The sequence below is a fragment of the Asterias rubens genome, chromosome 6, assembly GCF_902459465.1.
Source record: "Asterias rubens chromosome 6, eAstRub1.3, whole genome shotgun sequence".
NCBI lineage: Eukaryota > Metazoa > Echinodermata > Asteroidea > Forcipulatida > Asteriidae > Asterias > Asterias rubens.
Genome location: NC_047067.1, coordinates 7,287,266 through 7,313,806, shown reverse-complemented (window position 1 = coordinate 7,313,806; position 26,541 = coordinate 7,287,266). Strand labels below are relative to the sequence as shown.

The 26,541-nt window shown below is 36.8% G+C and overlaps 1 protein-coding gene across 1 annotated transcript in view; it reads right to left on the bottom strand.

The window, feature by feature from the left end:
• The window catches only part of LOC117291248 (AT-rich interactive domain-containing protein 2-like), a 38,215-nt gene extending 12,805 nt beyond the window's left edge, over positions 1 to 25,410 (bottom strand). Inside the window, exons 1-11 of the mRNA XM_033772868.1 lie at positions 24,928 to 25,410; positions 24,689 to 24,782; positions 20,053 to 20,150; positions 11,261 to 11,400; positions 9,119 to 9,337; positions 6,870 to 7,007; positions 5,530 to 5,612; positions 3,224 to 3,382; positions 2,263 to 2,359; positions 1,010 to 1,219; positions 347 to 538 (exon numbers count right to left, since the gene is read on the bottom strand). Coding sequence (XP_033628759.1) covers positions 347 to 538; positions 1,010 to 1,219; positions 2,263 to 2,359; positions 3,224 to 3,382; positions 5,530 to 5,612; positions 6,870 to 7,007; positions 9,119 to 9,337; positions 11,261 to 11,400; positions 20,053 to 20,150; positions 24,689 to 24,782; positions 24,928 to 25,019 — 1,522 coding nt within the window. The 5' untranslated portion in view covers positions 25,020 to 25,410. The remainder of the gene's footprint in view (positions 1 to 346; positions 539 to 1,009; positions 1,220 to 2,262; positions 2,360 to 3,223; positions 3,383 to 5,529; positions 5,613 to 6,869; positions 7,008 to 9,118; positions 9,338 to 11,260; positions 11,401 to 20,052; positions 20,151 to 24,688; positions 24,783 to 24,927) is intronic.
• Between the last annotated feature and the right edge of the window lie 1,131 nt (positions 25,411 to 26,541).

Sequence of the window (26,541 nt, the reverse complement as noted above, 5' to 3'; positions counted from 1 at the left end):
AACCTAAACTCCTTGAAGTTTAATTCACATAGAAAAAGACGAATGGGAGACTTTTGGACGGTCCTTTTTCACAGTTCTTGCAAGTAGTGCACGTGCTCAGAATGACGCGCGCAAAAATGAGCATGTGCGCTCAGAGCTGCAAAAAATGAGTGTTATGTGTGCTGTCACCAACTCTCAAAAGTCTCCCATACTCACACCAACATTTTTACAATAGTTACATGTAGTCAAACAATCAATCAACCAGTTTATAGCACATAAACTTAGAGGTAGTCAAGGTTGGTACAAATTGTGATCACACGGTATCGAAAATGTCTCTACAAGAAAATCACAGGATGAAGCCACTTACTTGAGACTTGGTGAGGGGGTGTATGAGCCGCTGCGTTAGAAGGGGGCGGCGTTTGTGACACTGGCTGGTACCTCGCCATAGTGACGATCGGATGATGGACACCATCAGGGGCGTGGTCAACGATCTTAATCCCGAGGAATGCATCCGCACCAAGTGATTGTGCGTCTAACGTTACCAGGCACACAAGGACATCTAGAAGGGACACAAGACAAAAACAAATATTTTATCCATTGGTAATAAATCTCAGAGAGGGAATTTTAAAACACATAAAATTTAACACATTAGGTCAAAAACGGGGACGAGGAATACAAACCTGTACTTCTAGTACCTCTGGGGAATATGGGACTTTTTCAAACTTGACCAGTGTTGTTAAACATGCATCTACTAGTGATGGCTATCACGAAACCCTTTAACTCATACTGTACTCGGACATGATATTACTCAAATTATTTTGGGTCATTTCCTGGTTACTCACTGACCAGAATCAGTGATCAGGTTTTCCCAAAATTTAAGGAGCTTTTGGAAACAGTTGCCTCACCATGAAAGAAGTAGATCAAAGAACGTTTTATTTTAATACATGGATAAAATAACAGCTACAGACATGTGTAAATAAGTCTGAATTCAGATAAAAGTTCAAACTTCCCATCCCTGATCTGAACTTACCAACACTCTTCTCAATAGTAGCAATCCTGGTGCAGAATATTTCCCCCCTGTGTGACAGCGCTAGAAGGACTTCTAAGGCCCCTAGAAGAAGCTGCACGTCGTGTATCGTCAGGAGGCTGATGATGGAACGGTAGACTCTCTCCTCCATACACTGACGGATGATCGCCATGTTGGAATCAACTTGAGACAGCTTCTCTACCACTTCCATTGCTGTGAGAGAATAAATGGAGACTTGATTGGACTGATAAGGGCTGGTACAATGTATCAGGTATCGAATAACTACCAAATCATTTAAAGGCAGTGGACACTATTGGTAATTACTCAAAATAATTATCAGCATAAAACCTTATGTGGTGACGAGTAATGAGGAGAGGTTGGTGGTATAAACCATGGTAATAAACGGCTCCCTCTGAAGTGACGTAGTTTTCGAGAAAAAAGTTATTTTCCACGAATTTGATTTCGAGACCTCAGATTTAGAACTTGAGGTCTCGAAATCAACCATCATAAACGCACACAACTTTGTGTGACAAGTCCGTTTCTTCTTTCATTATTATCTCGCAACTTCGACGACCAACTGAGCTCAAATTTTCACAGGTTTGTTATTTTATGCATACGTTGAGATACACCAAGCGAGAAGACTGGTCTTTGACAATTACCAATTGTGTCCAGTGTCTTTAAACAAATATTAAACAATGAAAGCGTCAAGGCGGTTTGGGCAAATGCTGGTAGTAAATGGAATGAGTAATACTTCACCACAGAAGAAGAAAAAAAGTTCTACACTCAACCGATACAAATGAAAATACTTGACAAAATATCAACCCTTGAGGAAACTCAATATGTTAAGGCCATGTCACACAGAGCAATTTTTTCAGGCAACTTGGGGGCAACCAACTGCACTGAATACAAAATGAACTATTTAATAGGCAGCAAAGGAGACAATGTGCCAGCTGTAACTCACTATCCCCAAGCAACTAATGAGAAAACAGACATGTGAATGGATTTTCTTTTTTGAGATTGGCTAGAACTGGTTGCCTGCACGTTGCCTCAATTTAAATACAGGTACAGAGAAATATGAAACATATTAACAAGCTGTCTCTTGATGAAATATTTATTGATTTAGGAACAGAATCTCAATGTTATATACAATTTATGTCACACATACATTTAATTGATGGAATCAAAGAAACATTTAACACTTTTTGCGAATGCCTTGAAAATAAATAAATCAAAAAAGATATAAATATGAATGTTACCTCTTAGGATGATGAACTTGTCCTGGTTTTTCATTGCTTTATCTATGGTATGAAACATTAGCTGTGTACTCCGGTAATCAATGGGATCCAAGATAAACTGAAATGTCAATAAAACACGGAAAGGTATCAAATTAGGTTTCAAGAATACATCCCCAGGGTCAAATTGCATATATAGCTTTGCTAAAGAAAAAAATGTGACTGACTCTGTGAAAATGAGTCAGATGTCGATGTTTTTTTTTTTACTTTCTAAGATTTATATTTACATGGTAAACCTTTAGAACACTTTTTTTTAGGCATACAAGCTTATGAATACAACAATTTTGTGGTCATACTTTAGTCTAATTTGTATTCTTTTGCGCGAAATGGTAGTTTAAAACATCACTTTACATGTAATTAGTTTTTAACCAAAAATTACTTACTGGCTAATTTCAAATGGGAGTAACTCAACAATGAGATACACCCCAAAGCTTAGGCATACCAAGTAACTGCTGCTGGTGATTTCTTTCCAGCCATGCATATAACTCAATTTTTTAAATTGTCAACATCTGACTCATTTTCACAGAGCGGGTCACAAATATTGCTTCTAAATTTTTCATTAAGCAAAAAAAAATGAGAAGGATGAAGCACTTGACAGGGGCCCAATTTCTTATGCACAAAAACTTGCTAAGCACAGAAAAAAATACCAAGCTGTACCAGGTTACAGCTAACATTCCATAAAATTTACTATAATGCCACTCAGGCATGTATGCTTTGTTTTTGAAAAGGCAAGGGTACCAAGAAATTTTCTCCTTTGTAAAGGGCACCCTGTGAGGAAATTGCAAATTTCTACTGGACAATTTCAAGGGCACCAAGGCAATGACCAATGACCAAGGGGCATTGCAGAAATCGCCTTTGAAGTATCAGGCCTGGCCACTGGTTAACATATTTTTTGTGAAGCAAAAACAATTTGAGACAAATTTACCTCTTCAGCTATATTGCTTAATGTGTCCATGCCAAGCTGCTGTAATGCTGAGCAGCTATTGTGAATACACAGCAGAAGAAACCGGTAGAAGGTCCTATGGGCTGCCATCACTTTCTTATTATGGTCCTCGAAAGATAGATTCCTCAGGATGACAGCGACCTATAAGCACAGGAGAAGGAAGGATACAGGAAATTAGTTTCTGAGCATCGTTTATCAATTGAAGTCCAACTCATTTAAAATTGTCACAAACAATGAAACTCTCCTTGTTCCAGCAATCATACAATTTAATCTATAAAAAAAAGTGTTAAATATAGACTCTAGAAAACGTAAATGTACTTAAAAAAATATAATATAACAATTAAAATCAAGATAAGATACATTAATTTAAAACACTGCATTCATTGGAATAGATAGATAGTTTAGATACTTTGGTTTACTTCTATTTACACTCGTGGCCAACGACCAAATTACAGGAAAAATTACAATTTATACAATAATAGTTTACATACAAAAATAGTTTACAAATAAAAATACACAGCAAGTTTATTAAAAAATATATCACCATTGGAGGCTATATTTAAAGATACAAAGAGACATAAACAAACCACCATCAAAAACACACAAACGAACACACTCCCTATGAAGTAAATTAACAAACTAAGGAATGGGACTGTTTTGAAAATTCCGAGTTCCTTATAATGCAACTTGGAGAAATTGTTGGCACTCCGCAGACTGCTACATGTAGAATAAAACCACTGAGATGGTTAAGGCACAACATTTAGTTTCAATGTAAGGTTTTCAATCCACAAACATTGCATGTATGTGAACAGTTCTACCCACTGTTTCATTATTGAGTTGCATTCCTCGTAACGTTGCAATGGATCAACATTCAAGGATCCATTTCAAATTCTGTAAACACGTTTCTTGCAAAACAAAAAGCATGTCAGGCAGAACACCATCACACTACTCCGCCTTAAAATCCCTCCCTTCAACCAAACCAAGCTTTGCAGATTTTTTTTACTGATGGCGCGCACACCCCTTAAGACACTGCGCCACATTTTCTAGTGCCCGACACTTCCTCGCATGACAAATGCCAATCTCGTGCTCAAAATGCCCGATCTCGGACTTCATGAAATTGAGGTCCGGTTTGGATCGCTCTAGCTCCATTATGATTCACCCGGAGAGAAATCCGATATCTGGCCGTGTGCTCTCCTTATCCTACCAGATGCAACTGCTTCTATCTGTCTTAACCGAACCCTTTGTAATGCAATAAGAGCCGGACGGCTTTACAGCCTGCCCCAGTTTTCCCCCGATCCATCACGGCGAAACAAAAAAGTGTGTCAGGAGAACACTCTCGTTTAAACTTGAAAAACTACGCATCATGACTGTTCTAACAAGTCAGACAGCAAATTTGATTTTTCAAATATCTGTCAGTCTTAAGAAAATAATGGCAAATAGATTTCACATAGCTTGTCGATTATGTGTTCTGATGATCTGATGAACGTTATTTGCAGTAAGTTATTTGCAGTAAGTTATTTGCAGTAAGTTATTTGCAGTAAGTTATTTGCAGTAAGTTATTTGCATCTTATTCATGATTGCAGTTTCAACACAACATCGTTAACACATTCAGAGATAAAAAGCATTCACCAAGAAAAGTAATTTGACATTATTGTTCAAGGGGATAATTCAAGTTCAAAATAACTGATCAATGAGAAGTGAAATGATCTGCAGTTCAAACAATTAATTTTAAAATCAATTTCAAACATGAAACTGAGAGATAACAATTCAAATTCAAATTTCATAGAGCTGCATTAGGACAAAAAGTAGCTTAGCACAACAAAATTATGCTTACCAGAACATGGTCACCAACCAAAACGCCTTTTCTCAAATACATATTTTTTTACTGGTATCCTGCTAATATTTGTGTAGCAGAAAATTGTATAGCATTATTTTCTGCTAAAGCAGCTTCCTGAAATTGGGACTTGGTTGCCACAGCTTAGACACTATGGACAACCTGGGTATATGATGTAAGTATTCCCAACCGTATTGCTTACAACAACACACTGCAGAACGTGTATTACAGAGCTGCATCAAGAATTTATGACAACAACATTTTGTTTTATATATTGTCTTATATACAAAAGCCTCCTAGCACTTAACAATTTAAAATAAGTGGGGTGGGAAAAACAACAACAACAACAACAACAACAACAACAACAACAACAACAACAACAACAACAACAACAACAACAACAAACAACAAACAAATGGCAAAGTAGACATGTAGGGGACTAACTAGCACTTACCTGAAGTATCCGTTGTCCTTCGATATCATTAAGTCCCATCTGTCTCACAGTGAACATATCAGCATCTTTGACTTTACAGTGACCTGGGATAAACAGTAAAGAGGTCACAGGTTTAACTTTAACAGGTCTGCTTTGACACATGGGGCTTCTCCATCAATTTCATTATTGGTAACATAAAATGCAATAATAATAATAATAAGAATATTCAAGGCAGTGGACACTATTGGTAATTACTCAAAATAGTTATTAGCATAAAACCTTTCTTGGGGGCGAGTAATGGGGAGAGGTTTATGGTTAAAACTTTGTAAGATCTGCCTCTGAAGTGCCATAGTTTTCGAGAAAGAAGTAATTTTCAACAAATTTGATTTCGAGACCTCCGATTTAGAACTGGAGGTCTCGAAATCAACCATCTAAACGCACACAACTCCGTGTGACAAGGGTGTTTTTTTCTTTCATTATTATCTCGCAAGTTCGAAGACCGATTGAGCTCAAATTTTCACAGGTTTGTTATTTTATGCATATGTTGAGATACATCAACTGTCAGGGCTAGTCTTTGACAATTACCGATAGTGTCCACTGCCTTTAATACAGTGCTATTACAAGGGAGATCAAACGAACTGAACACCTAGAGAGAAATAATTAGGGTGCTGTGAACCCAGGGGACGATTTCACAAAGAACTGAGGACTAGTCCTAGGAGGTATTAAAAACTTAAGGCTAGTTCTAAGTTAGGACGAGTAACTCATCCTAACTCAAGATAAGACTAAATCTAAACTCTCTGTGAAATCCACCTCTGGTTTACATCACTCAAAACCAAATGAAATACAACATTTTAAAATTGAAACAATCAGCATACATACACTCTTTTCTCATTTAAAGGCAGTGGACACTATTGGTAATTACTCAAAATAATTATTGGCATAAAACCTTTCTTGGCGACGAGTAATGGGGAGAGGTTGATGGTATAAAACACTGTGAGAAACAGCTCCCTCTGAAGTGCCATAGTTTTCGAGATAGAAGTAACTTTCCACGAATTTGATTTCGAGACCTCAGGTTTAGAACTTGAGGTCTCGAAATCAACCATCTAAACGCACGCAACTTTGTGTGACAAGGGCGTTTTTTCTTTCATTGTTATCTCGCAACTTCGATGACCGATTGAGCTCAAATTTTCAAAGGTTTGTTATTTTAGGTATATGTTGAGATACACCAAATGTGAAGGCTAGTCTTTGACAATTACCAATAGTGTCCACTGCCTTTAAACACAGCATTTCTCATTTAAAGTGCTTTGCTCCATTTTCATGCAGTTTGCGTGAAGAATAAACTGAGCTTCAGAGACACTTACCTTTTGTTCTCAGAGTGTCTGGTCCGATGATCTCCCGTATATCATTGTCAGTCACCGTATCATACCAGAACGTCACAAAGTCACGCTCTGTGGTAGGTTTCCAATCCTCCTGATACAAGGACCTATAACCTCCAGCTCCTGTTACAGACAAAATCAAAGGTGATATACGTCCATCATTACTATACATTACATGTTTACACCATAGCTTTCAGGCCTGCTACTTCATTGAGGCAATCAAGGCGTTTGGTCATTGCCTTGGTGTCCTTGAATCACTCCAGTAGAAATGTACAATTTCCTCACAGGGTGCCCTTTACCAAGGAGGAAATGCCTTGGTGCCCTTGCCCTTTCAAAAACGAAGCATACATGCCTGCTAAGTTGCGGTCAGTGTGTGGACATTCCTTTGTTCTGTACACACTGTAAAAAACACTGCGTGGACGTGCGTGGACATGTGCAAGTCCACACAGTGTTCTATTTTCCCAAATAATGTGGACTTGTTTTGATCTCAGGTCCACACTTCGTATGGAACGTTAAATCATATACATGTATGCACAGGCAGTTTTATGGCACCCCACAAAGATCGGTGCACTTTAAAAAGCTGACTTAAATACAAACAATGCATGATATATTTATAAAAAAACTATAACAAAAACATAAATGGCATGATTTTGTAAATAAATGGGTTGTGAGTAAATTTGTTGATAAAAGCTGGCATGTGTTGGCTTCCTACTGTATGTAGATGTTACAAGGAAGAGAATCCGTGAGCCAAGAGGTAGAGACTTGAAAGGCACAATCTCTAGAACTCGACTTAGTGTGTGGGTCAAATGATAAGGAAGAGAATCCATGAGCCAAGAGGTAGAGACTTGAAAGGCACAATCTCTAAACTCGACTTAGTGTGTGGGTCAAATGATAAGGAAGAGAATCCAAGAGCCAAGAGGTAGAGACTTGAAAGGCACAATCTCTAGAACTCGACTTAGTGTGTGGGTCAAATGATAAGGAAGAGAATCCATGAGCCAAGAGGTAGAGACTTGAAAGGCACAATCTCTAGAACTCGACTTAGTGTGTGGGTCAAATGATAAGGAAGAGAATCCATGAGCCAAGGGGTAGAGACTTGAAAGGCACAATCTCTAGAACTCGACTTAGTGTGTGGGTCAAATGATAAGGAAGAGAATCCATGAGCCAAGGGGTAGAGACTTGAAAGGCACAATCTCTAGAACTCGACTTAGTGTGTGGGTCAAATGATAAGGAAGAGAATCCATGAGCCAAGGGGTAGAGACTTGAAAGGCACAATCTCTAGAACTCGACTTAGTGTGTGGGTCAAATGATAAGGAAGAGAATCCATGAGCCAAGAGGTAGAGACTTGAAAGGCACAATCTCTAGAACTCGACTTAGTGTGTGGGTCAAATGATAAGGAAGAGAATCCATGAGCCAAGGGGTAGAGACTTGAAAGGCACAATCTCTAGAACTCGACTTAGTGTGTGGGTCAAATGATAAGCGGGTGCGAAGACAGATCTATTGACAGAGATGAGTTCATGAAGATATGAAGGTGTCATAGAGTTGATAAATTAAATACGCAATGACGAGAAGCTTGAGATTAATGCGTGCTCGGATTGGTAGCCAAATGAGGGCGACACAACAAAGAGTAATGCAAAGATTGCTATGCACAGGTAAATAAGTGTGACAAGCAAGCAAGATTCATTAACTTGTCACAGGTTGAGTGAAGAGTGAGATTGAAAACTAGGCTGTGTCCAAATTAGTAGCTGCGGCTACAGATGTGAGTGACTGAAGTATATAGGACCCCCTTAGCAACAGCCATAGCTGTAGCCACCTAATCATATATGTCCTAAGCTGGGAATGAATTTTTGCAAAGACTTTCTGAACCAATGAACTATCTATCTACCTTCAAATTAGTACATCCCTCCAAACGAAATCAAATTCTTGGAAAAATTACTTCTTTCTCTGAAACTACCTTACTTCAGAGGGAGACGTTTCTCACAATGTTTTATACGATCAACAGCTCCCCATTACTCATAACCAAGTAATGTTTTATGCTATAACTATTTTGAGTAATTACCAATAGTGTCCACTGCCTTTAAAATGCTCAACATGATGTAGTCGTGGAAAAAGTGCAATTTATTATCCACATACATGTACAAATTGTAACATGAGGTTCAATACAATAGAATGAATAAATAATCAAGTGGTGTCAGCATTTAAGCCGTTCTCTCCGAGGAGGGTTGCAGCCACCTTACCTTCGTAGAACACTCCGCAGTGTGCAAGGAGTAGATCAATCAATTTCACTGCCCGCTCGAGGTGTAGGACATGCCGTCCCTCATTAGACAACAGTGTGCAAACGTTAATGGCAAAGTCTACCTCGTTAGGCAGACCGCTTTGTAATGAGAACATGATCTTGTCATATTCAGAGATGCGTGGCTTCTTTGTGCACAGGCCTGCATTTGAGCGGACGAGGTCTGTAACGGTTAAGAGAAACAACCTTGTCATTATTGGGAAAATATAAAACAAATTCCAGGGTATTGTTATTATTATCTTTCGGGCATTATCAAACTTCAGTGTTTATTTCTCACACCGTCAGCTGAGTGCTATAAGGTGTTAATTGCAATTGTAAACCCGTTATGATCAGAAGGTCGTTATGTGAAAAATGCGAATAAGTTTGGAAAAATAAATCAAAATCCACTTGTATTTTTTCCTTGGGAAAAATAATGTTTCTTTTTGCTAAACATCTTTTTTTTTACCAGTAGTTCAAAAATGTGCAAAACCAATTTTATGAAATTCATACAAACTGCACTAATGACTGAGCGGACGAATAATCTAAATAGTCCAAATAATCAATTTCAAGTATTTGCTCTTACTCAGGGCTCGAATTTGGGGAAAAAATCCACAAGACCGCAGGACTTGTTGCTCAGAATTTTTACTGGACCGGAAGATTTTTTACAAGACCAAAATTTTATTAGGAAAAAAAAAAAGTTAACACGATAGAACAGCAGGCCTTTTTCATCCCTTAGGAGGCTTTTTTTTTGCTGTGAAACCCAATCAATAAAGTTCCATATACCTACTTCACGTCATTCTCGTCGCCTCAAAAAAAAAAATTTCGATTTGACAGGCAAATCACCAACACAACACTGCAACGTGCAGCATTCATAAAAAGATCGTCATAAAAAGATTGACCAAAAATTTGACACTCAGTAGTCAGAAGCTCATCACTGTTGGTAACCATATTTAGCAAGACGTTTGGCAACAAGACCTTACTTTTAATCCATGCAACACAGGGATGTGTGGTATTACAACCAGACCTTAATGCAAATTCAACACTCCTTTGTAAGGTATCAGACTTTACACACGGTCAGTGGTAAACAAACATCGCTGTACTAAGGTGTGCCGCCGTGCCGGGTACCAACACATCACTCCCTCGTCCCCGCTCTTTCACTCCCCGGGTGCATAAACATAAATGGTTTGAGACTAGATGTACAAGGTGTGGGAATGAGTAAACTGAATGGAAAACTTGTATGCAGCCTGATGCACGTGAAAAAAGGACGGATTGACGTTCCGCAGGCGTGCTCAGAACACTGATTTGACGACAAGTAAAACAAAAACTTTTATTTTAAATGAGATTGAAATACATTTTTTAATGAAAGATAATATATTTCATATAATTATTTGTAATAGTAACTATATAAGTATGCATAAAAAAAAAACCAAGACCGCCGGACTTGTTCGGCATAAAGTTTACTGGACCGAAGCTAAAATCACTGGCCTCGGGCCTGCGTGAAATTCGAGCCGTTACTGCACAACCAGTTCCGCTCTTCACTTACACCTAAAACATGTCGTCACAAATCTGACAAAATGCTGAAAAATTTACGCTGGTGTGTGTGTAACAGTATATTAATCAATTATTCATCAGTATGTCAGATTTGCAACAATGTGTACATGTAGTACTTCACAACATAAACTAATTACAGGCAGTTCCAATTAAATAAGCAATATACATTTAAATATAATTTTATATGCATAAGTCAGAAATATTTAATTGGTACAACAGGAGAGAAAAGAAATGGTAATTTATTTAAGACTGAAATCAAAGTTAGTTTTTTAAATCACCATGTGACAATTTCTCACAAGCAGTCGTTGCCTAGTGCCTCCGTTTGTCTTTTCGTGAATGTAAACAGTTAAACTGGAACTCGAATACATTGTAAACTATCAGAATTATTTGTATTTTCTTCTTATTTGAACAGTTAATTTGGAACTCAAATACATTGTATTTGTTTTCTTCATCTTTTCAAGAAAAATTTTTCAATTTGGCAAGAGGGAGATTAAAATCCCTCCAGTTATTGGCGACTCTTTCTCGTTTTGAGTGTGGAACATTTTCTAAAACTTACCCGAGATCTCCCTGCCTCTCCTCGTGTCCATGTTCCTCTTCTGTGGCACGCTCGACGGCGTGGCAAGCCGGGAACGTGAACGTAATACCTCCTCAGCATCTTCCCCCTGGTGATGGATCCTCTCATAGGACTCCAAGTATCTGAATCAAAGCAAATCAGGAAATAACAATGAGTATTAAATTGCACAGAAAAAACAAATAATAATAATAATAATAAAAATCCAACATTGATTCTTTTTAAGAATCTCCATGTGTCCCTCAGGTAGGATAAAACATGTTCCAGGAGGAAGCCCATCTAACATAAGAGATGTTAAATTTGCATTTGGGATACAGAATATTAATTTGGGTTTTTACCGGAGTGACATGCTTGTGATATTTTATCACATGACTCAGGAAAGTACTGAGTATACAGTGCTAACATACATCGGTGTGTGGGTAAAAACCAAAATTAATACATCATAACAGTTACTTTTAGTAGTGTGACGCAAACTTGTAAAAATGTGATGTAACCTGCAACTTTTCTACCGTGTGAAGAAAATATTTTAACAGTTAGCTCTTACTGTCCCCCAGCCTTCAAATACTGTATCATTGAACCGTCCTCATGCTTACAACAATCAGAGTGATCATAATTGGATGAAACATGTATGTCTAGTTAAGTGTACAATCTTAAAAAGCGAAATCTCTCTAATGCACTTAAAGACACTGCACACCTTTGGTAACTGTCAAAGACAAGTCTTCTCACATGGTGTTTGTCAACATCAAACATGTGAAAATTTGAGCTCAATTGGTCGTAGTTAAGTTGCAAGATAACAATGAAAGAAAATACAACCTTGTCACACGAAGTTGTGTGCTTTCAGATGTTTGGTTTCAAGAAGACCTCAAAATCTAACTCTGAGGTCTCGAAATCAAATTTGTGGAAACTTTGTCTTTCTCGTTACGTTACTTCTACGTTTCTCACAATGTTTTATACTATCAATCAGCTCTCCATTACTCGTTACCAAGTAAGGTTTTATGCTCACAATTATTTGGAGTAATTAACAACAGTGTCCAGTGCCTTTAACTATCATATGTCACGCAGACAGAGGAAAATAACTGACACTGTTGAAACTCCTCAGCCTGTCACCAAACTATGGAGGATGGAATGTATAGACCTATAGACTTTTGAACCTTTGAACCCCAAAATAATCAAAATGTTCCTTTCCCCAGGGGAAACCCCCCAACCAAGTGATAAGTCCAAATGTCACTTCCAAACCCTACAAGCATTTATGACAGGAAACACAAATTAAGTACATATAGGAGTATACTGATTATTTTCAATCACACTGGCAAATTTTTCAAGGGTTGTAAAATATTAAGAACCTAAAACCTAAAACCAAATCACGAAAACTTCTAGCATGAGGGATCCAAACTGTTTCACTTAATTGCGTTTCTTGTCTTACATTTAAGTTTGCTAAAAATATGTGTTGTTGCAAACATTTAACAGATTATTAAATGATGCAAAAATGAACAATTTAATAAATTACATGTACATTCAGCAGTTCATAAACCTCTGATTATTGAGACCTTTAAGAAAATACAAGGATGTCAAGAATGACAAATGAATTTCCAGAATAAATTTTTGGCACCAGATACATTTCTTTAAAAGAAATATAATAATCCTATGCAATGCATTACAATATCTGACAATGTTAACACATAACGCACACTGTACTGTATTAGCATGTGTAAACCCACTGTGTGTTCACCATTAAATAGATGGTACAGAGAGATAAGTACTAGTCCAGTTCATCACAAAGAAATGACTGCCAGCAACTTGTTCAACAAACACTGGCAGCTGCTGTAACCCATCCCATTCATCTGTACACATTCAGACAATTGATTCAAAGTACACAATAATGTATAATACCCATTGAGCTCAATAACTGGCTATATACGGCTTTCGAATACACAGCTTTCAAATACACAAAGAGTTGACCATTATTTAGTGTTATAAGATACTGTTTTGTTATACAGTATTTATTTTAAAAACCACTGAACCCATCCTCAACACATCAAAATCCACCAGGTTTGTTTTTTATTTGATAATGTTTGAATGCGGACTCTGTGATCATTCATGGTGCCACCTTATTTAATCAGAGTCAAACAGTTTTGGTCAGCATGCGTTGTTGGATATGTGTTACAGTCAGTAGTCAAAATTGGAAATGTTTTATTGTGAACTAATTTATTGTCAAAATTTGTTATCTCTAAAGATGTTTTTCACAACCTCCAAATTGATTCGTGAGATAGAAGGCATGGCAACGCATCAATGAATAGGTCAACACTGTCAGTGTCAACAACAGGATATGAAAAATTAAACGCCATTTAACCATGGTAGAAACTAAGCTTGGGTGATATCGATTTATTTTATTCACGATATATCACCGACAATATATCGCGATATTCGATATAATCGCGATTAATGAAATTTGACATCATCAGTCTTAAAACTCCAAGTGAAAGTTGTAGAAGAGACAGTCCTAGGATAAGAGAGGTGTTCTAATGACATATTCTTCTGATTTTACTCCAAACCTATGGGGTGCGAGATGTCTCAGCTAGCAAATACATCGCGATATTTAATCGATATCGCGATAAATTAATATCCAAATTAATATCGCGATATTCGATAATATCGTGATATCACTCAAGCTTAGGAGGTAGAAACCATGGAGGTAGAAAATGTAGGCCGAGTTAAGACAAAGTATGTTCACTGAAATTGTTAAACTACTCGATGTCCTCTTATGACTGATGATGAGGCAGTTTTGTTCAAATCCTTTGAAGGAAAAAAATTGACATTTGATTTCATTACTTACTCAATGAGCAAAAAAGAGAAACAAATGTGTTCATGAATATCGCATTACTAATTGTTCATTGTTCCCACGCTGACTACTATCCTGTCAACACTTAATTTGAATAAAACAGTGAGTCCGTCAATGAAAACATCAAGTAATGAACTACAACAAGGGAAACTGACTGGGTAAAATTTAAAACAAAGTACAATACATGTACATGTATGTACTATACACTTCTGTACAGTAGTACATGTACTATCCAAAACGTTGACCATGTGTAAACTGTAATGAAACATTCTTTGTTCATTCATTGCTCGTACCATATGCTGCAAGTCATGACAGAAATTTAATTAATTAATGACTGAAAAAACCCCAGCACCAAGTCAATAAACATAGATTAGGTATCCACGGCTCACTTTCATGTCAACGGTAACATTCATGTCCATCACAAGGTAACGGGAAATGTTTATTGACAAAATTACCAGTACGACCATTTATTTATCGGTGGCTACAGTGCAACATTGTACATTTGTATGTACATTTGTATACATGGAATGGAAACTATTAGTACAAAATTACTAACATCATGGAGGTAGAACATGTAGGCTACACATACCAGATGCAACATTGTACATTTGTAACATGTGTGTGTGTGTGGGGGGGGGGGGGCGGGTGGGTAAAGGCTCATCTGCCTGGTAGTATGCTCCAAAACACAATGCAACAAAAGGTTGCATTGCCCAGGCAGAAAGCTCAGGGAAACCAGCAATGAGCAATGACAATAGGTAACCCATCATGGGCAGCCTTCAGTATTATCCTACACTCAAGCTATGGGAACTACAGTATGCTGGCTACTCACTGTGTAATATGGGCCACTTCCTCTTTTCAAAGGGCTCTTTTCACAAGGTTTTATAGGGGCCGTGAGAATAATAGCAATTTAATAATCTGATCCAGCCTATCCAGCAGAAGGGGTACAGCAGGTCTACGCAGTTCAGCAGTGTAATTTGTAAAACGATACTGCTGGATATATATTGATACGGAACGAGTAAACATACATCAAATGATGACTGGGAATTTGACAAAACAAGTGTAAATCGGAAAAATGGAAATTATTCCCCAAAGATTCAACCACTGTAACTGATATTTGTTTACTTTTAAAATCCAGTTGCCTGGCGCCTACAATCTGATGGGTCTATGTATGAATCTAAGCAGCAACACAACCTACAGTATTCTCCATGTTCATACTACGCCAAGGTCTATTATGGTCGCTCGTAGGTGTGCTGCAGTACAAAGCACCGTGTTGCGTAGCGTGCATGTAATTACTATCTAAATTGTTATTTTGTTAGCGGTAGGGCATTTCATTGTTAATGTAATTATAATAAGACCGAGCTTTGCTTACTACCGCTACTGGGGAGTCTGACAAAGGGGCAATCAAATATTTAGCATTTTATACAAATTTTAACTTTAAATAGAAACAATTTTGTTAACAATGTAAAACATGGGATAGTGGAATTGTAAAAACTATTTAACATGTGAAGTAATGGATGTGATAGTGTTTGCTGCAAGCCAGCATTATGCATGGTTTTAAAATAAGGGCAACACTTTGTCTCGATACAAAGAACTTGTCACTCATACCACAAAGTGACAGGATGTATCTTGTCTAAAGAGGGGGAGAAAAAAAAGAGAAGAAAAACAAATAATAAAAAATACCTTAGTTTTCAAACTGCTGTTTCAAAACCTGCTATAAATGATAAACTTTCAGACAAAAATAAAACTGAATATTTTATTAGTACACAACTTGTGAACATGAAGGAAAAACAAAAGTGTTGCCAGCAGAGTGTCGTGTTTTTATAACACAATGTGTGCTTTTATCACAATGGCTATATTGAGACCTACCGTGATGCAATGTAAGTCACTTCATGAAAATACTACGCTTCCAGATACATGTACAAAAAGTATTGTCACACACCTGCCCCTGCACCTGAACAGTGCCGGTAGCACTTTGTATAAAAATACATTGGACTATCCAAAAAGGTTCATGAAAATACAGAACATTGGCAAATCTAGTGTTGCGTACTAGTTTGTATTTTATTAGTGTAATTAGGTTTTTATGAACCCTGCACATAATAAATGAATAAATGAATAATAAATGAATAAAATTATTACTAGGCTACTTAAAACAATTACGTATTAGGTACTGAATGATACTTGCTGAATACATTAACAGTAATGAGTATGTTAAAAGCTTGTACAAAAACCATTTTGAAAAAAAAAAAAAAAAAAAAAAAAAAAAAAAAAAAAAAAAAATTTTATTTCTGACAGAAATGCCTCATTGTGGTACAATGTACGGCGAGTGAAGAATTAAAACATGAATTAGGGGACCAAATCAATTTTATCACCAACTAGTGTAAAAAAGAAGGCCTACATGTCTTGTTTTAAAAGCAGTAAATATGTGGTGGTACATTTTTACTTGTATCTCTTTTCTTAAAGCCATTGGACACTTTCGGTTTTGTCCAAGGCCCACACTTCGTTTATCACAACTTCTATATAAAATAACAAACCTGTGAAAATTTAAGGCTCAATCGGTCATCGGGAGAAAATAACGGGAAAACCCACCCTTGTTTCCGCACGTTTTGCCGTGTCATGACATGTGTTTGAAATAAATCCGTAATTCTCAATATCGAGAATTGATATTGTTTTAATGTTTTCTCAAAAAGTAAAGCATTTCATGGAATAATATTTCAAGAGAAGTCTTTCACCATTACTTTCTGTAAACCCTGTAAGTTATTTGTAAATCTGTGAACTTTTAACTTTTTTTCTGTACTGAAATTGTCCAATGGCTTTAAGAAGTATCGGTGCACTCATGTTGTATATGTACATGTACACGTACATGTACACGTACATTGAAATCTATTAGTAAACAAAACTGTACACTATTAATATAAATCCTGTTAAAATTAAACAATTAAATATATACATGTAGGATTGGCCTTTACATGGACACACATGCACTTTCAACCTTTTTAAATAAACCCAACATCCCACTAAGTCAATGTATACAATGCAAATTGCCATTACACTATCCCTCTATTGCCCCGTTGGCTTGCCATATTTCTGTATTGTTATTGTACGCTGCAGTGCTGTATTGACCTTTTTAATATTTACATGGCAATCCATCTGCATACAGTGTACATCTTGTGTATGTATGCATACTTAACAGATAGTAAAATGGTTGATGATTAAAGTGTGTACACTATTCAGCTGTGGTTTAGTGTTTTTAAATAATATTGTGAAGAATCTCCGTTTATGTAGGTCCAGTGTTGATATAACATGGCCCTCCAATACATGGTTGAACATTATTATCAGACAGTGTAAATAAACTATGAATAAAGTTCATACAATGCAGAATATGTTGTGTCAATGTGCAAGCACAGTGAACGTTACAAAATCAAAGCAAATAGTTTGGCATATCAACACCGAGAGATCGCAATAATAGTAACAATTGGAAATACTGACAAATGGCTTTAAAATGGTAGGGTGGACTTCTTGACTGTGGTGCAAGTGCAAAGTAATATTATTCATTCTTGTTTTACTGACTTAAAGCCACAATTTTGTCTGACTGTATTAACTAAACAATATTAGAGTTTTACAGGTTAAATATAAAAGCTCACAATTGTGCCGATCTTACTGAGAAATATTTCCAATTGAAAACCTGTTCTCACAGAGAAAACCTTTGAAAATTGCCGGGAGGGATGACTATTTTGATCATTTCAATTAAAATTAACAACAGATTTAAATATATATTTTGGAGCTCACAGTAAATGGGGTTTAACGATCAAAGAGTGGTCTTCAAAGTATTTGAATGATAACCGATAGTAATATTTTTTTTTTTTAATTAATGCATCTTGCATTTAATGGCATTCCGATCATTATGAGTATAATATTGCAACTATTGACCTTAAATAGCACTGAGCCAGAGAATCGTTGATTTATGTACATTTGTACACAACAGAATTGTACCTTACGGTTGAATTACTCAATACTTTGATGACTGTTATTGCCAAAACTGTGGTCATTCAAAAGAAGGGACTGTTAAAAAACAAAACTATCATTGCTTGGATACAATGTATGCCCTTTGCTCATGGATACAAAAAGCTCACTGTCTGCAGCAGAACAATGTGCTATTTTGTTTTACATGTCAACCCAATTCTTAACCTCATAAGAGACCCGAATGCATTGTAACGAAAATTTAAAATATATTATTTGTGATTTGTACCAAAACGATGTCAAGGTTTCTGCTAAATTTAATTAAGTGTTATTCAATTCAGTCAACAAATTTATAACAATATGTGTAGATTTGTTTTTATTGCTCAAAAAGGTGAAAATCTCACATGCAATTTTCTGTAAAAAATACACAATTAAATAATGCATAAAATGCATTGCGATTGGAAGGTTTGAGTTTCTGCCTGAAAAGAAGAAGGGAAACTGAAAACCGTTCATGTGTATTGAAGATTGGCCCAGACATTCTAGTACCTGATGTACACAATCAAGTTACCAGGCTAGAAATTTTCTCATCCGCTATTTTGCAGGGTGAGTATTGAAACATCTAGCATAGATGGAACTCCAAGGAGTCGGCCACAAGGTTCTGTGTTGCCGGTTGACCTTAAAACAATGTACACATGATGGTACCCTTACTCCATGTGAGCAGGCATGAACGGCAAGGGTAATGACCTTCAACATCAGACCAGGCATTGTCATTGTATGTGTACACAAGAAAGATAAACAAACGTGTCTTCAACAATTAACAGAAAAAATCCGACTGACTGCTGGATGCTTTGTTGGCATTACATCTCAAATTGCCAGCTAAAGATATTTCAGAGAGCGAGTGCACCACGGAGGAAAACTTGAGTGCGATGTGGGATGGGAGGGTTTGGTAATTGTGGTCTTATCACAATTTTCAAATTAATGAGGAATTAAATATTTTAAATTAAAGAGATCTTTGTGAAAAAGTAAAAATAGTTATGTGTCATATCTAGGCAAACAATAAGAAGTCTGTAAATTGATTTTTGTTTTCTAGTTTTAATTTTGGGATGGCTATGAGGAATTTGAATCATAGGTTATTATTGATCTTATTTTTTAAATTCTGTCATCTGTTCTGGACTAAAATGTTTTTATTTAAATACACTTTGATTATGTTACATTGAGAGGGGGGGGGAGAGGGGGGCGACGGTGGGGACTAATTCAGTCCAACCTGTTACAGTTTGAAAACATGTAGTTGTTTATCATATCATGCCATTTACTCCTTTGTAATAAAATATGCTGTTAAAAAAAACAGCTCACTTTGACATTTGAGATGAGGAATAAATAAAATGGAGACTTGGAAAATTGTCAATTTTTTCTTTTCTTCTGCCTCACCAACATGCATGGTCAGTGCACAGTTTATGAAACCTCGTTAGAACTGCTTCTTCTCATGTGTTGTAACATGTCAACCAGTCATTGAACAGAATTGAACAATATGGTCCAAATTATCATGCACTGTAGACTCGGATGCATTGTCTTCTGATAAAAAATTCTTTGCGCAGAAAAGTTGATAGGATTTGAGGCACTGCATGGTGAGGTTTCAATATTGGTAAGCGGCAACACATGGTGTCACCACAAACCAAAAAAATAATTTTTTTAATGTTGATACAAAGGTATGCCGATTTAAGTTGTCTTTATTTGCATGCCGGACCAACACCTAAGAATTGGTGACACCATAAAAAACACCCACTCCCCAAACTGAATTACAAAAAGTTTAAATAATATCAAGCACCATATCCGAATAAAAAACGATGTTTAAAAACAGGCTGAGCATGAAGAGTAGGGAACTGAATAAAGGAAGTGTTGACTTATTCTGTAACATAATGTAAGAATATTATATCATCTAGCCTAATGGTCAGAACAGGGATTCAAACTGAAAGAAACTTACTTGACGTAGAACTGTCGCAGAGCATAGATTGCATGACCGCAGGTAGCTGGGATGCCAAAATACTCCTGCAAGGTTTCCCATTTTCCTTGTTCAGTGACCTGAAATTTTTTAATATAATTAACAATTGATTAATGATATCAAGTATATTGTATCAACAAATAGGTTTCATAGTTTCAACATCAGTTCAACATGACCCAATTTCATGGCTCTGCTTACCGTAAGCAAAGAATCAGCGCTTGAGGAAGCAGGGAATCCAGCACTCATCAAGCATACATGTATTTTACAGGGAATTTCTGCGATGTGCGTAGTGCACATTGTTGAGCCATTCTTCACTTACGTGTACACAGCTAGTGCAAAAGCAGAGCCACTAAGTTAGGCCCTTGTTTTTATTTTTAGTCTTGGACCTTCACACTTGATCTTGGGCCTCGATGTCTTATTCTCAATCTCAGACCTCTGGGTCTAAAGCTCACTTCACCTTCCTGCTAGAAATGTGAATGCTATAAGATTTTTGAATTTTGAAGTTCGCCACGAATAATTTGCACCTTTGACTTGTGCTGAAAAATTCAACGCAAAACCGGTGCACACACAGGCGTGGATTTGAACAGTAGTTTTTTTTTTGTGCCAAAATACACGTCTGTGAGAATGTGTTTTATAAATCAATCCAACTCTGATGGATTGGAAAATCCAACTCTGATGGATTGGAATCGTATCCCTTACAATGTAGGCAAGACATTGGCTTGAAAAGAAAACCATTACTCACTAACTCTTTGACCTCCACAAAATGCTGTACAAAAAGAAGCCCTATAAATTCAAATAATGGTAAGGATACGAGCCATAACATGGTGTATTAACCATTTTGTTTGTCAGCTTGACCATGGAGGTATTCATCACATTGTGTACCTCCATGGTTTGACCACATTTTTCTGTTTCATCGTGGCTTAACTTGTAAGCCTTCATGTACACATATTCAGACAGTTGTCACAGTGAAAGTCTTGAAATATATTGTCAACATTAAATTGGACAATTAGGGCGAATCATTTAAAACAGTGGTTTAACAATAGGATGATGTCAATGCATGACCTTCACTGTAACATTTTGGTGGTAAGGTGACAAGGTCAGTGCTCTTGTATGTTATTGTTTGTATTTTGGTTGGATGTACATTGTAGCCTTACTCATTACAAGATGATTTTGGGATTGAGCAAAGAAAAAATTGATACAAGATGCTTTCAACGTATCAAGTCTGCAAACCAAGAAACAAGAATTTAAATTCAACTCAATGATTACTGCCTGTAAAAATAACACTTTACTTGGATTTCTGACTGTCCACGCAGCACCAATGACATCCACAGTAGTATGTATTGTGGCATAAAATATTTATTAAACATTTTGACCATGGGAAGCCAGGGCAACTTTTATTAACCATTCGAGAGGTCATTTGTACGGGAAAGGCAAAGACAATGGTAATGAAACAGGTCACCCCAGTTTAACCTGAAATCTCAGGTCAGGGAACTAGACTGTATTTCTGAAGATTGGCAATGATACAAATTTCCACTTTTCTTGAAAATAAAAGCACACCAGGTGACATGATTTCACAGGTCGCTGTGACTGCAAAGTCACTGCAAAGTCACTAGTTTTGTTTGCAAATAAATATAATATGACACATACTTTTAACATGAAATTTTGAAAAAAGTGACAAAGCTAGCGGACTAGTGAAAAAACAAACGCATTGCTGACAAGTTGGAACAAACCCTCTTTTGTAAATGTATTGGATTAATAACTATTGCCAACTATTGCCTAGTTATTGTCTGCACATACATTGTACTGAAACCTACATACAAACAATGTAGCACTTTCATTTTCCCCCAAGTGTGCCATCATTCCTTACCGATGAAATTCTTTCATTGGGGATAAAGAACCGTGATTTGTTAGTTAATAATAAATGTAGTACAACCCTTAAATGTTGCCGCATTTAAAATCCTGCGTAAATTAATAATCGTTAGAAGAGCAAGGCATCCTATTCCTGGGCAAGATTGTCAGAACTTATGTGTTTTAAATATATGCCAATGCTTGATTGCAATGCAAAAGTTTCCATCGGGTTGCTACACTGCTACACGTAGTTAAGACAAACTACTAGTACATTATTTAATTGTTTTTCCACTTGAAGCAGAAAATATTGAACTGGTAAATGACCTCCTGTGAAATGTCATAAAGACTTCCTCCTTTCAGTAGGCCTAATCAGTGTGGCATGTGTACCGTGAACACTATGTCCATATATACGGTTAGACCTATATTTGTTGACACTTTCAATGGGGAAAGGTATTGAATTATGTTATATTCAATAGCAATGTGTCACAAAATAAAAAAGGATCAAGGCATAAAAAGTCAAATGAGATTTGTCTCCATACAAAAACTCATGTTATTTGAGAACATAAAATAGAATTAGCTAGTTCATAACAGAGTTGGTATGATCACTTAAGACCATGACTTGAAGACACGTGTACACCAATATGTACCTAGATTCAGTGAGCTTGCATTATTAAAGTGAACCGACATCAAATTCAAATGGCATGAGAGAAATCGCTTCACAATGGAAAAGTTGTTAACTCTTAGGTTTTAGCCAATAGTTTACAATTATCAATACCACAACCGCAGGCCTGATACTTCACGGAGGCAATGGAGGCGATTGCCTCCGTTGCCCCTGGTCGTTGCTTTGGTGCCCTTGAAATGCTCCAGTAGAAATTAACAAATTCCTCATAGGATGCCCTTTAACAAGGAGAAAATGCCTTGGTGCCCTTGCCCTTTCAAAAACAAAGCATACAGGCCTGCAACCTATGTATCCTAATTTGTAATAATATTACAGAGACCAACTTAGGATTAATCTTAAGATTTAGGACGAGTTAGTAAGTTCCGTAGCCATAGATGTTAGGACGCATTGAACCCATCCTAAGTACTTGTCTTACTCCTAACTCGGGACAGGATTAATCCATAGCATTTCGTGAAATCGGCTGCTTGCCTTATTTTAAGCTAACTGGTATTAAAAGGTAATCCTGAACCTACCTAAACAAAATAATAACAATAATAAAATTTAAAATAAATGTTACAAATAACAAATTTAGTTTAACAGTTACATGTAGGTGTAACAGTGCTAATAATAAATGTATAGTTGAGTCATGATAACAACTTCGCCTGGAATTTCATCTTTGAGAGGTCACTAATTCTATTGGAAAATGTTATTGAAGTATAAAATCGTGAAACATTTGAAGGGGCACCACAGCCAAGGCCAAGACCAAGAAATCAGAGGCCATGGCCTCCGTGGAATTCCAGTCCCATGATAAATAATTTGTTACTTTCGGTTTTTGGCCACATTTAGACGACCCATAATATGGATGACAAAAGAAATATATTGCTTCTTTGAAAATAATCTGTCATAGTAAAAAATTGAAAAGAAACAGCTTAAAATAACAATAACTTTTGTAAGGTTTCTCTGTTATGGTTAGTATGACCACACTCAACCTCTTCATTCATCAACTTTTTCCTAAAGCCTGGTTCATACTTTATGAGAATTGCGAAAGTGAAGTAAATCTTCTTGCACCACAATTTGGACAACAATGCATTCATTGTTTGTGTCATCAAAACCGCTTTGCATTCGCTTTCAGTTGAAGTATAAACAAGGGTTTATGGAACCAAAAACATGTAATCTGCAAGCATTACACCAATAAATTTGTACCAGAAATGTTTAGGAAACATGTTGAATTTGACTGCACACTTTTATTCATTTATGACCACACTCAACAAAAGTGAAAAAGCAATTACAACAGAAAGTTAAAATCTGGGCAAATTAAGATATTATTTTTGGTCATGATGAGTGAAATACAAGCAGCAGCCCGACATCTTTCCCAAGATCTAAGTTTTTGGAGTACACGACTGGTACGTAGACATATCAGGTTCAAGTAAACCGTGTGGAATAGCAACCGCTTTTTAAAGAAAACAAAGATTTGAGTAAACAAGTCGCTGCTAATTAAACAAATAGTTGGGCTAAGATTTTTGAAATAACACTACCATCAAAAATGCATAGAGAAAATCCCTAAAAAAGTTTCAACTTAACAGAGACAAAGCATTCCAACATGAAATCACATGTCATGATGATGCCAACCTAAACACTACTGAACACCCATCCCTTTCCCATCCATGCATTCCCTCCCTACACACAAATCCTTCCTATTCCAACAAGCAGTGCATTCACTTTACATTTGTACACAAACATTACCAACACCAATCAAGGAATCCCCACTGTTTTCATGTGTTTTCGGTGAAGACAAAAACATGATTGAAAGAAAACCGATAGACACACACACACACGCCCGACATGATAGCATGTCGTGTAATTGCACCTTTTATCCGAAAACGAAATCCAGCCCGAAACAGTATTTTTCATAACGAACACCCGCCAAAACATCCCCCAATTTAGCAGATTAATCACTCCTATCACGGTACATCATTCATCTGGCAATCTCCGCGCACATCTGTAGAAACCCACAGTCATGGAAATTATCCTCAATTCAAGCAAAGTTCGGCGCAAAATCCGAAAGTGGGGAACGTAGGGTTTGGGAATTCCGAATGTTAAAAATATCCTTACCTTCGCTAAACCTCCCCAAGCAATGACTTTGCTATACAGCAGATATAAATCCAACGTCTTTCCAGCAATTGTCGGCAAACGAAAGAATGGTGTCCTGCACAAACAAAAGAAGAAAAGGAACACACATGGAAGAGGAGTGAACTTGAGAGAACAATGGCATTGAAAAAGTTGGGAGCCCAACTAATGAAAGAGAAAGAAAACAGATTGAAGTCGGAGTAGACATTATTTTTTTGATTTACCCTTTCGTTGCGTGAAACTGACGGAGCTGGTTGGTAAACGCATAACGTTCTTGTTCGTAGATGTACGGATCTTTGTCCAGGAATTTAGCCATGATTTTGCCCCATGTACTCTCTCCCTTTCGGCACCTTTTCGTGAATGAGTTCTGTTAGGTCATCTGTTAATGAATTTCCTGTATGCCAAGTGGCGCATCAGTTTAAATTTCCAGCACCAATCTTGGTCACAGGAGCTCCGTTCATTGACAAAAAAATCCACTTCTTGTGCACGTTGAAAGGCCCTCCCTAGTGTCGAGAAACCGTTGACATAGGCCACTTTCAACCCGCGATTTTGTCCCTTTTTTGGCAGATTCCCTTAGAAATTTGCCTCGGGCATCAAAGGACAGTCCCTCCGCTCTCCGACGAGCCGGTCAATTTCGAATTCAGAAGACACTTGGTGATGGAAAATAGCCCACGTAGAGTTCAACTGTGTGAAGGAAAAGCGGTCCAAGAAAGCCGTAACAAAAAGGGCATAATGAACATGCCGAAAATAGCAATGGCGCTATTAGGGGGTGCTACAATTGCTAATACGCAGAGCCTGTCTAACAAACATGGCTGCGCCCTGCATATTCAAATTACGTATGGCGCGCCTAGAGTTTAAACTGAACAATGGTAAAACTTTCTTTTTGTAATGGTTTGTCAGATGATTTGCCTATATTGACAAGTTCTTTGAGTTGAAAATGTTCTACTGTGCCGAATTTTATGTATGTATATTTAATAATAAATGATTATTCGTTGCTTTTGTTAATTTTTCTGATGTAACGTTGCGATGCTTTGTTGTGAAACAACTTGCATTGTTTGTTGAGGTATTTTTCTCTCAATATGACCAAACCAACTTCAATGGAAATCTTGAACAAATTAACATTACAAAAAGAGACAATCGATAAATTAAAAAAACATAACGTTTTCTTGTTATTAGGAAACGGTTTGATCGCCGGTCAGATATTACACCAGCTATTTTTGATTTACACTGGCTTCCAGTCAAAGTGCGGCGTGTTGAGTAAAAAATCCTCTGTGTTAAAACCTATTCATCAAGGTAAATCCACCCCACGCTATCTTTCAGAATTAGTTTCAATTTACGTTTCTCATATTCGAACTAGAAGTTGTGTTGGTGGTAAACTTAATTATTCCTTATGTTGACCATAAGCATATAGCTGAGTCTTGTGGGGATCGGGTATGCTCCAAATCTTTGGAATCAATTACCATTCATTTGAGGACTATCATCAACTTTAAAACTCATCTCAAATCATTTCTTTTTAAAAGAAATTATCTTTGAATCATTGCCTTTCTGTGGTGTGATATAATTGTCTCGTATGTATTTTTGTCGTGTTTATTGTACAATTTAATCTTGCTGTATTTTGCTTATCTCTTTTTAGCTTTATGTTTAAACTATGTAAAAAATACTGTACGAGTTTTGAGATTTTTTGTATTTAAGACGCTTATTGTTATTATTATTATTTTTTATTCATGATTGGTGAGATTTTGCAAAAATAATGAACGTTTTTTGGGGGGCCATGTTTGCTGTTGTATAGAGCGGATAATGCGGACAAAAAAAAACACAGAGAAAAATGTTTTGTTTTA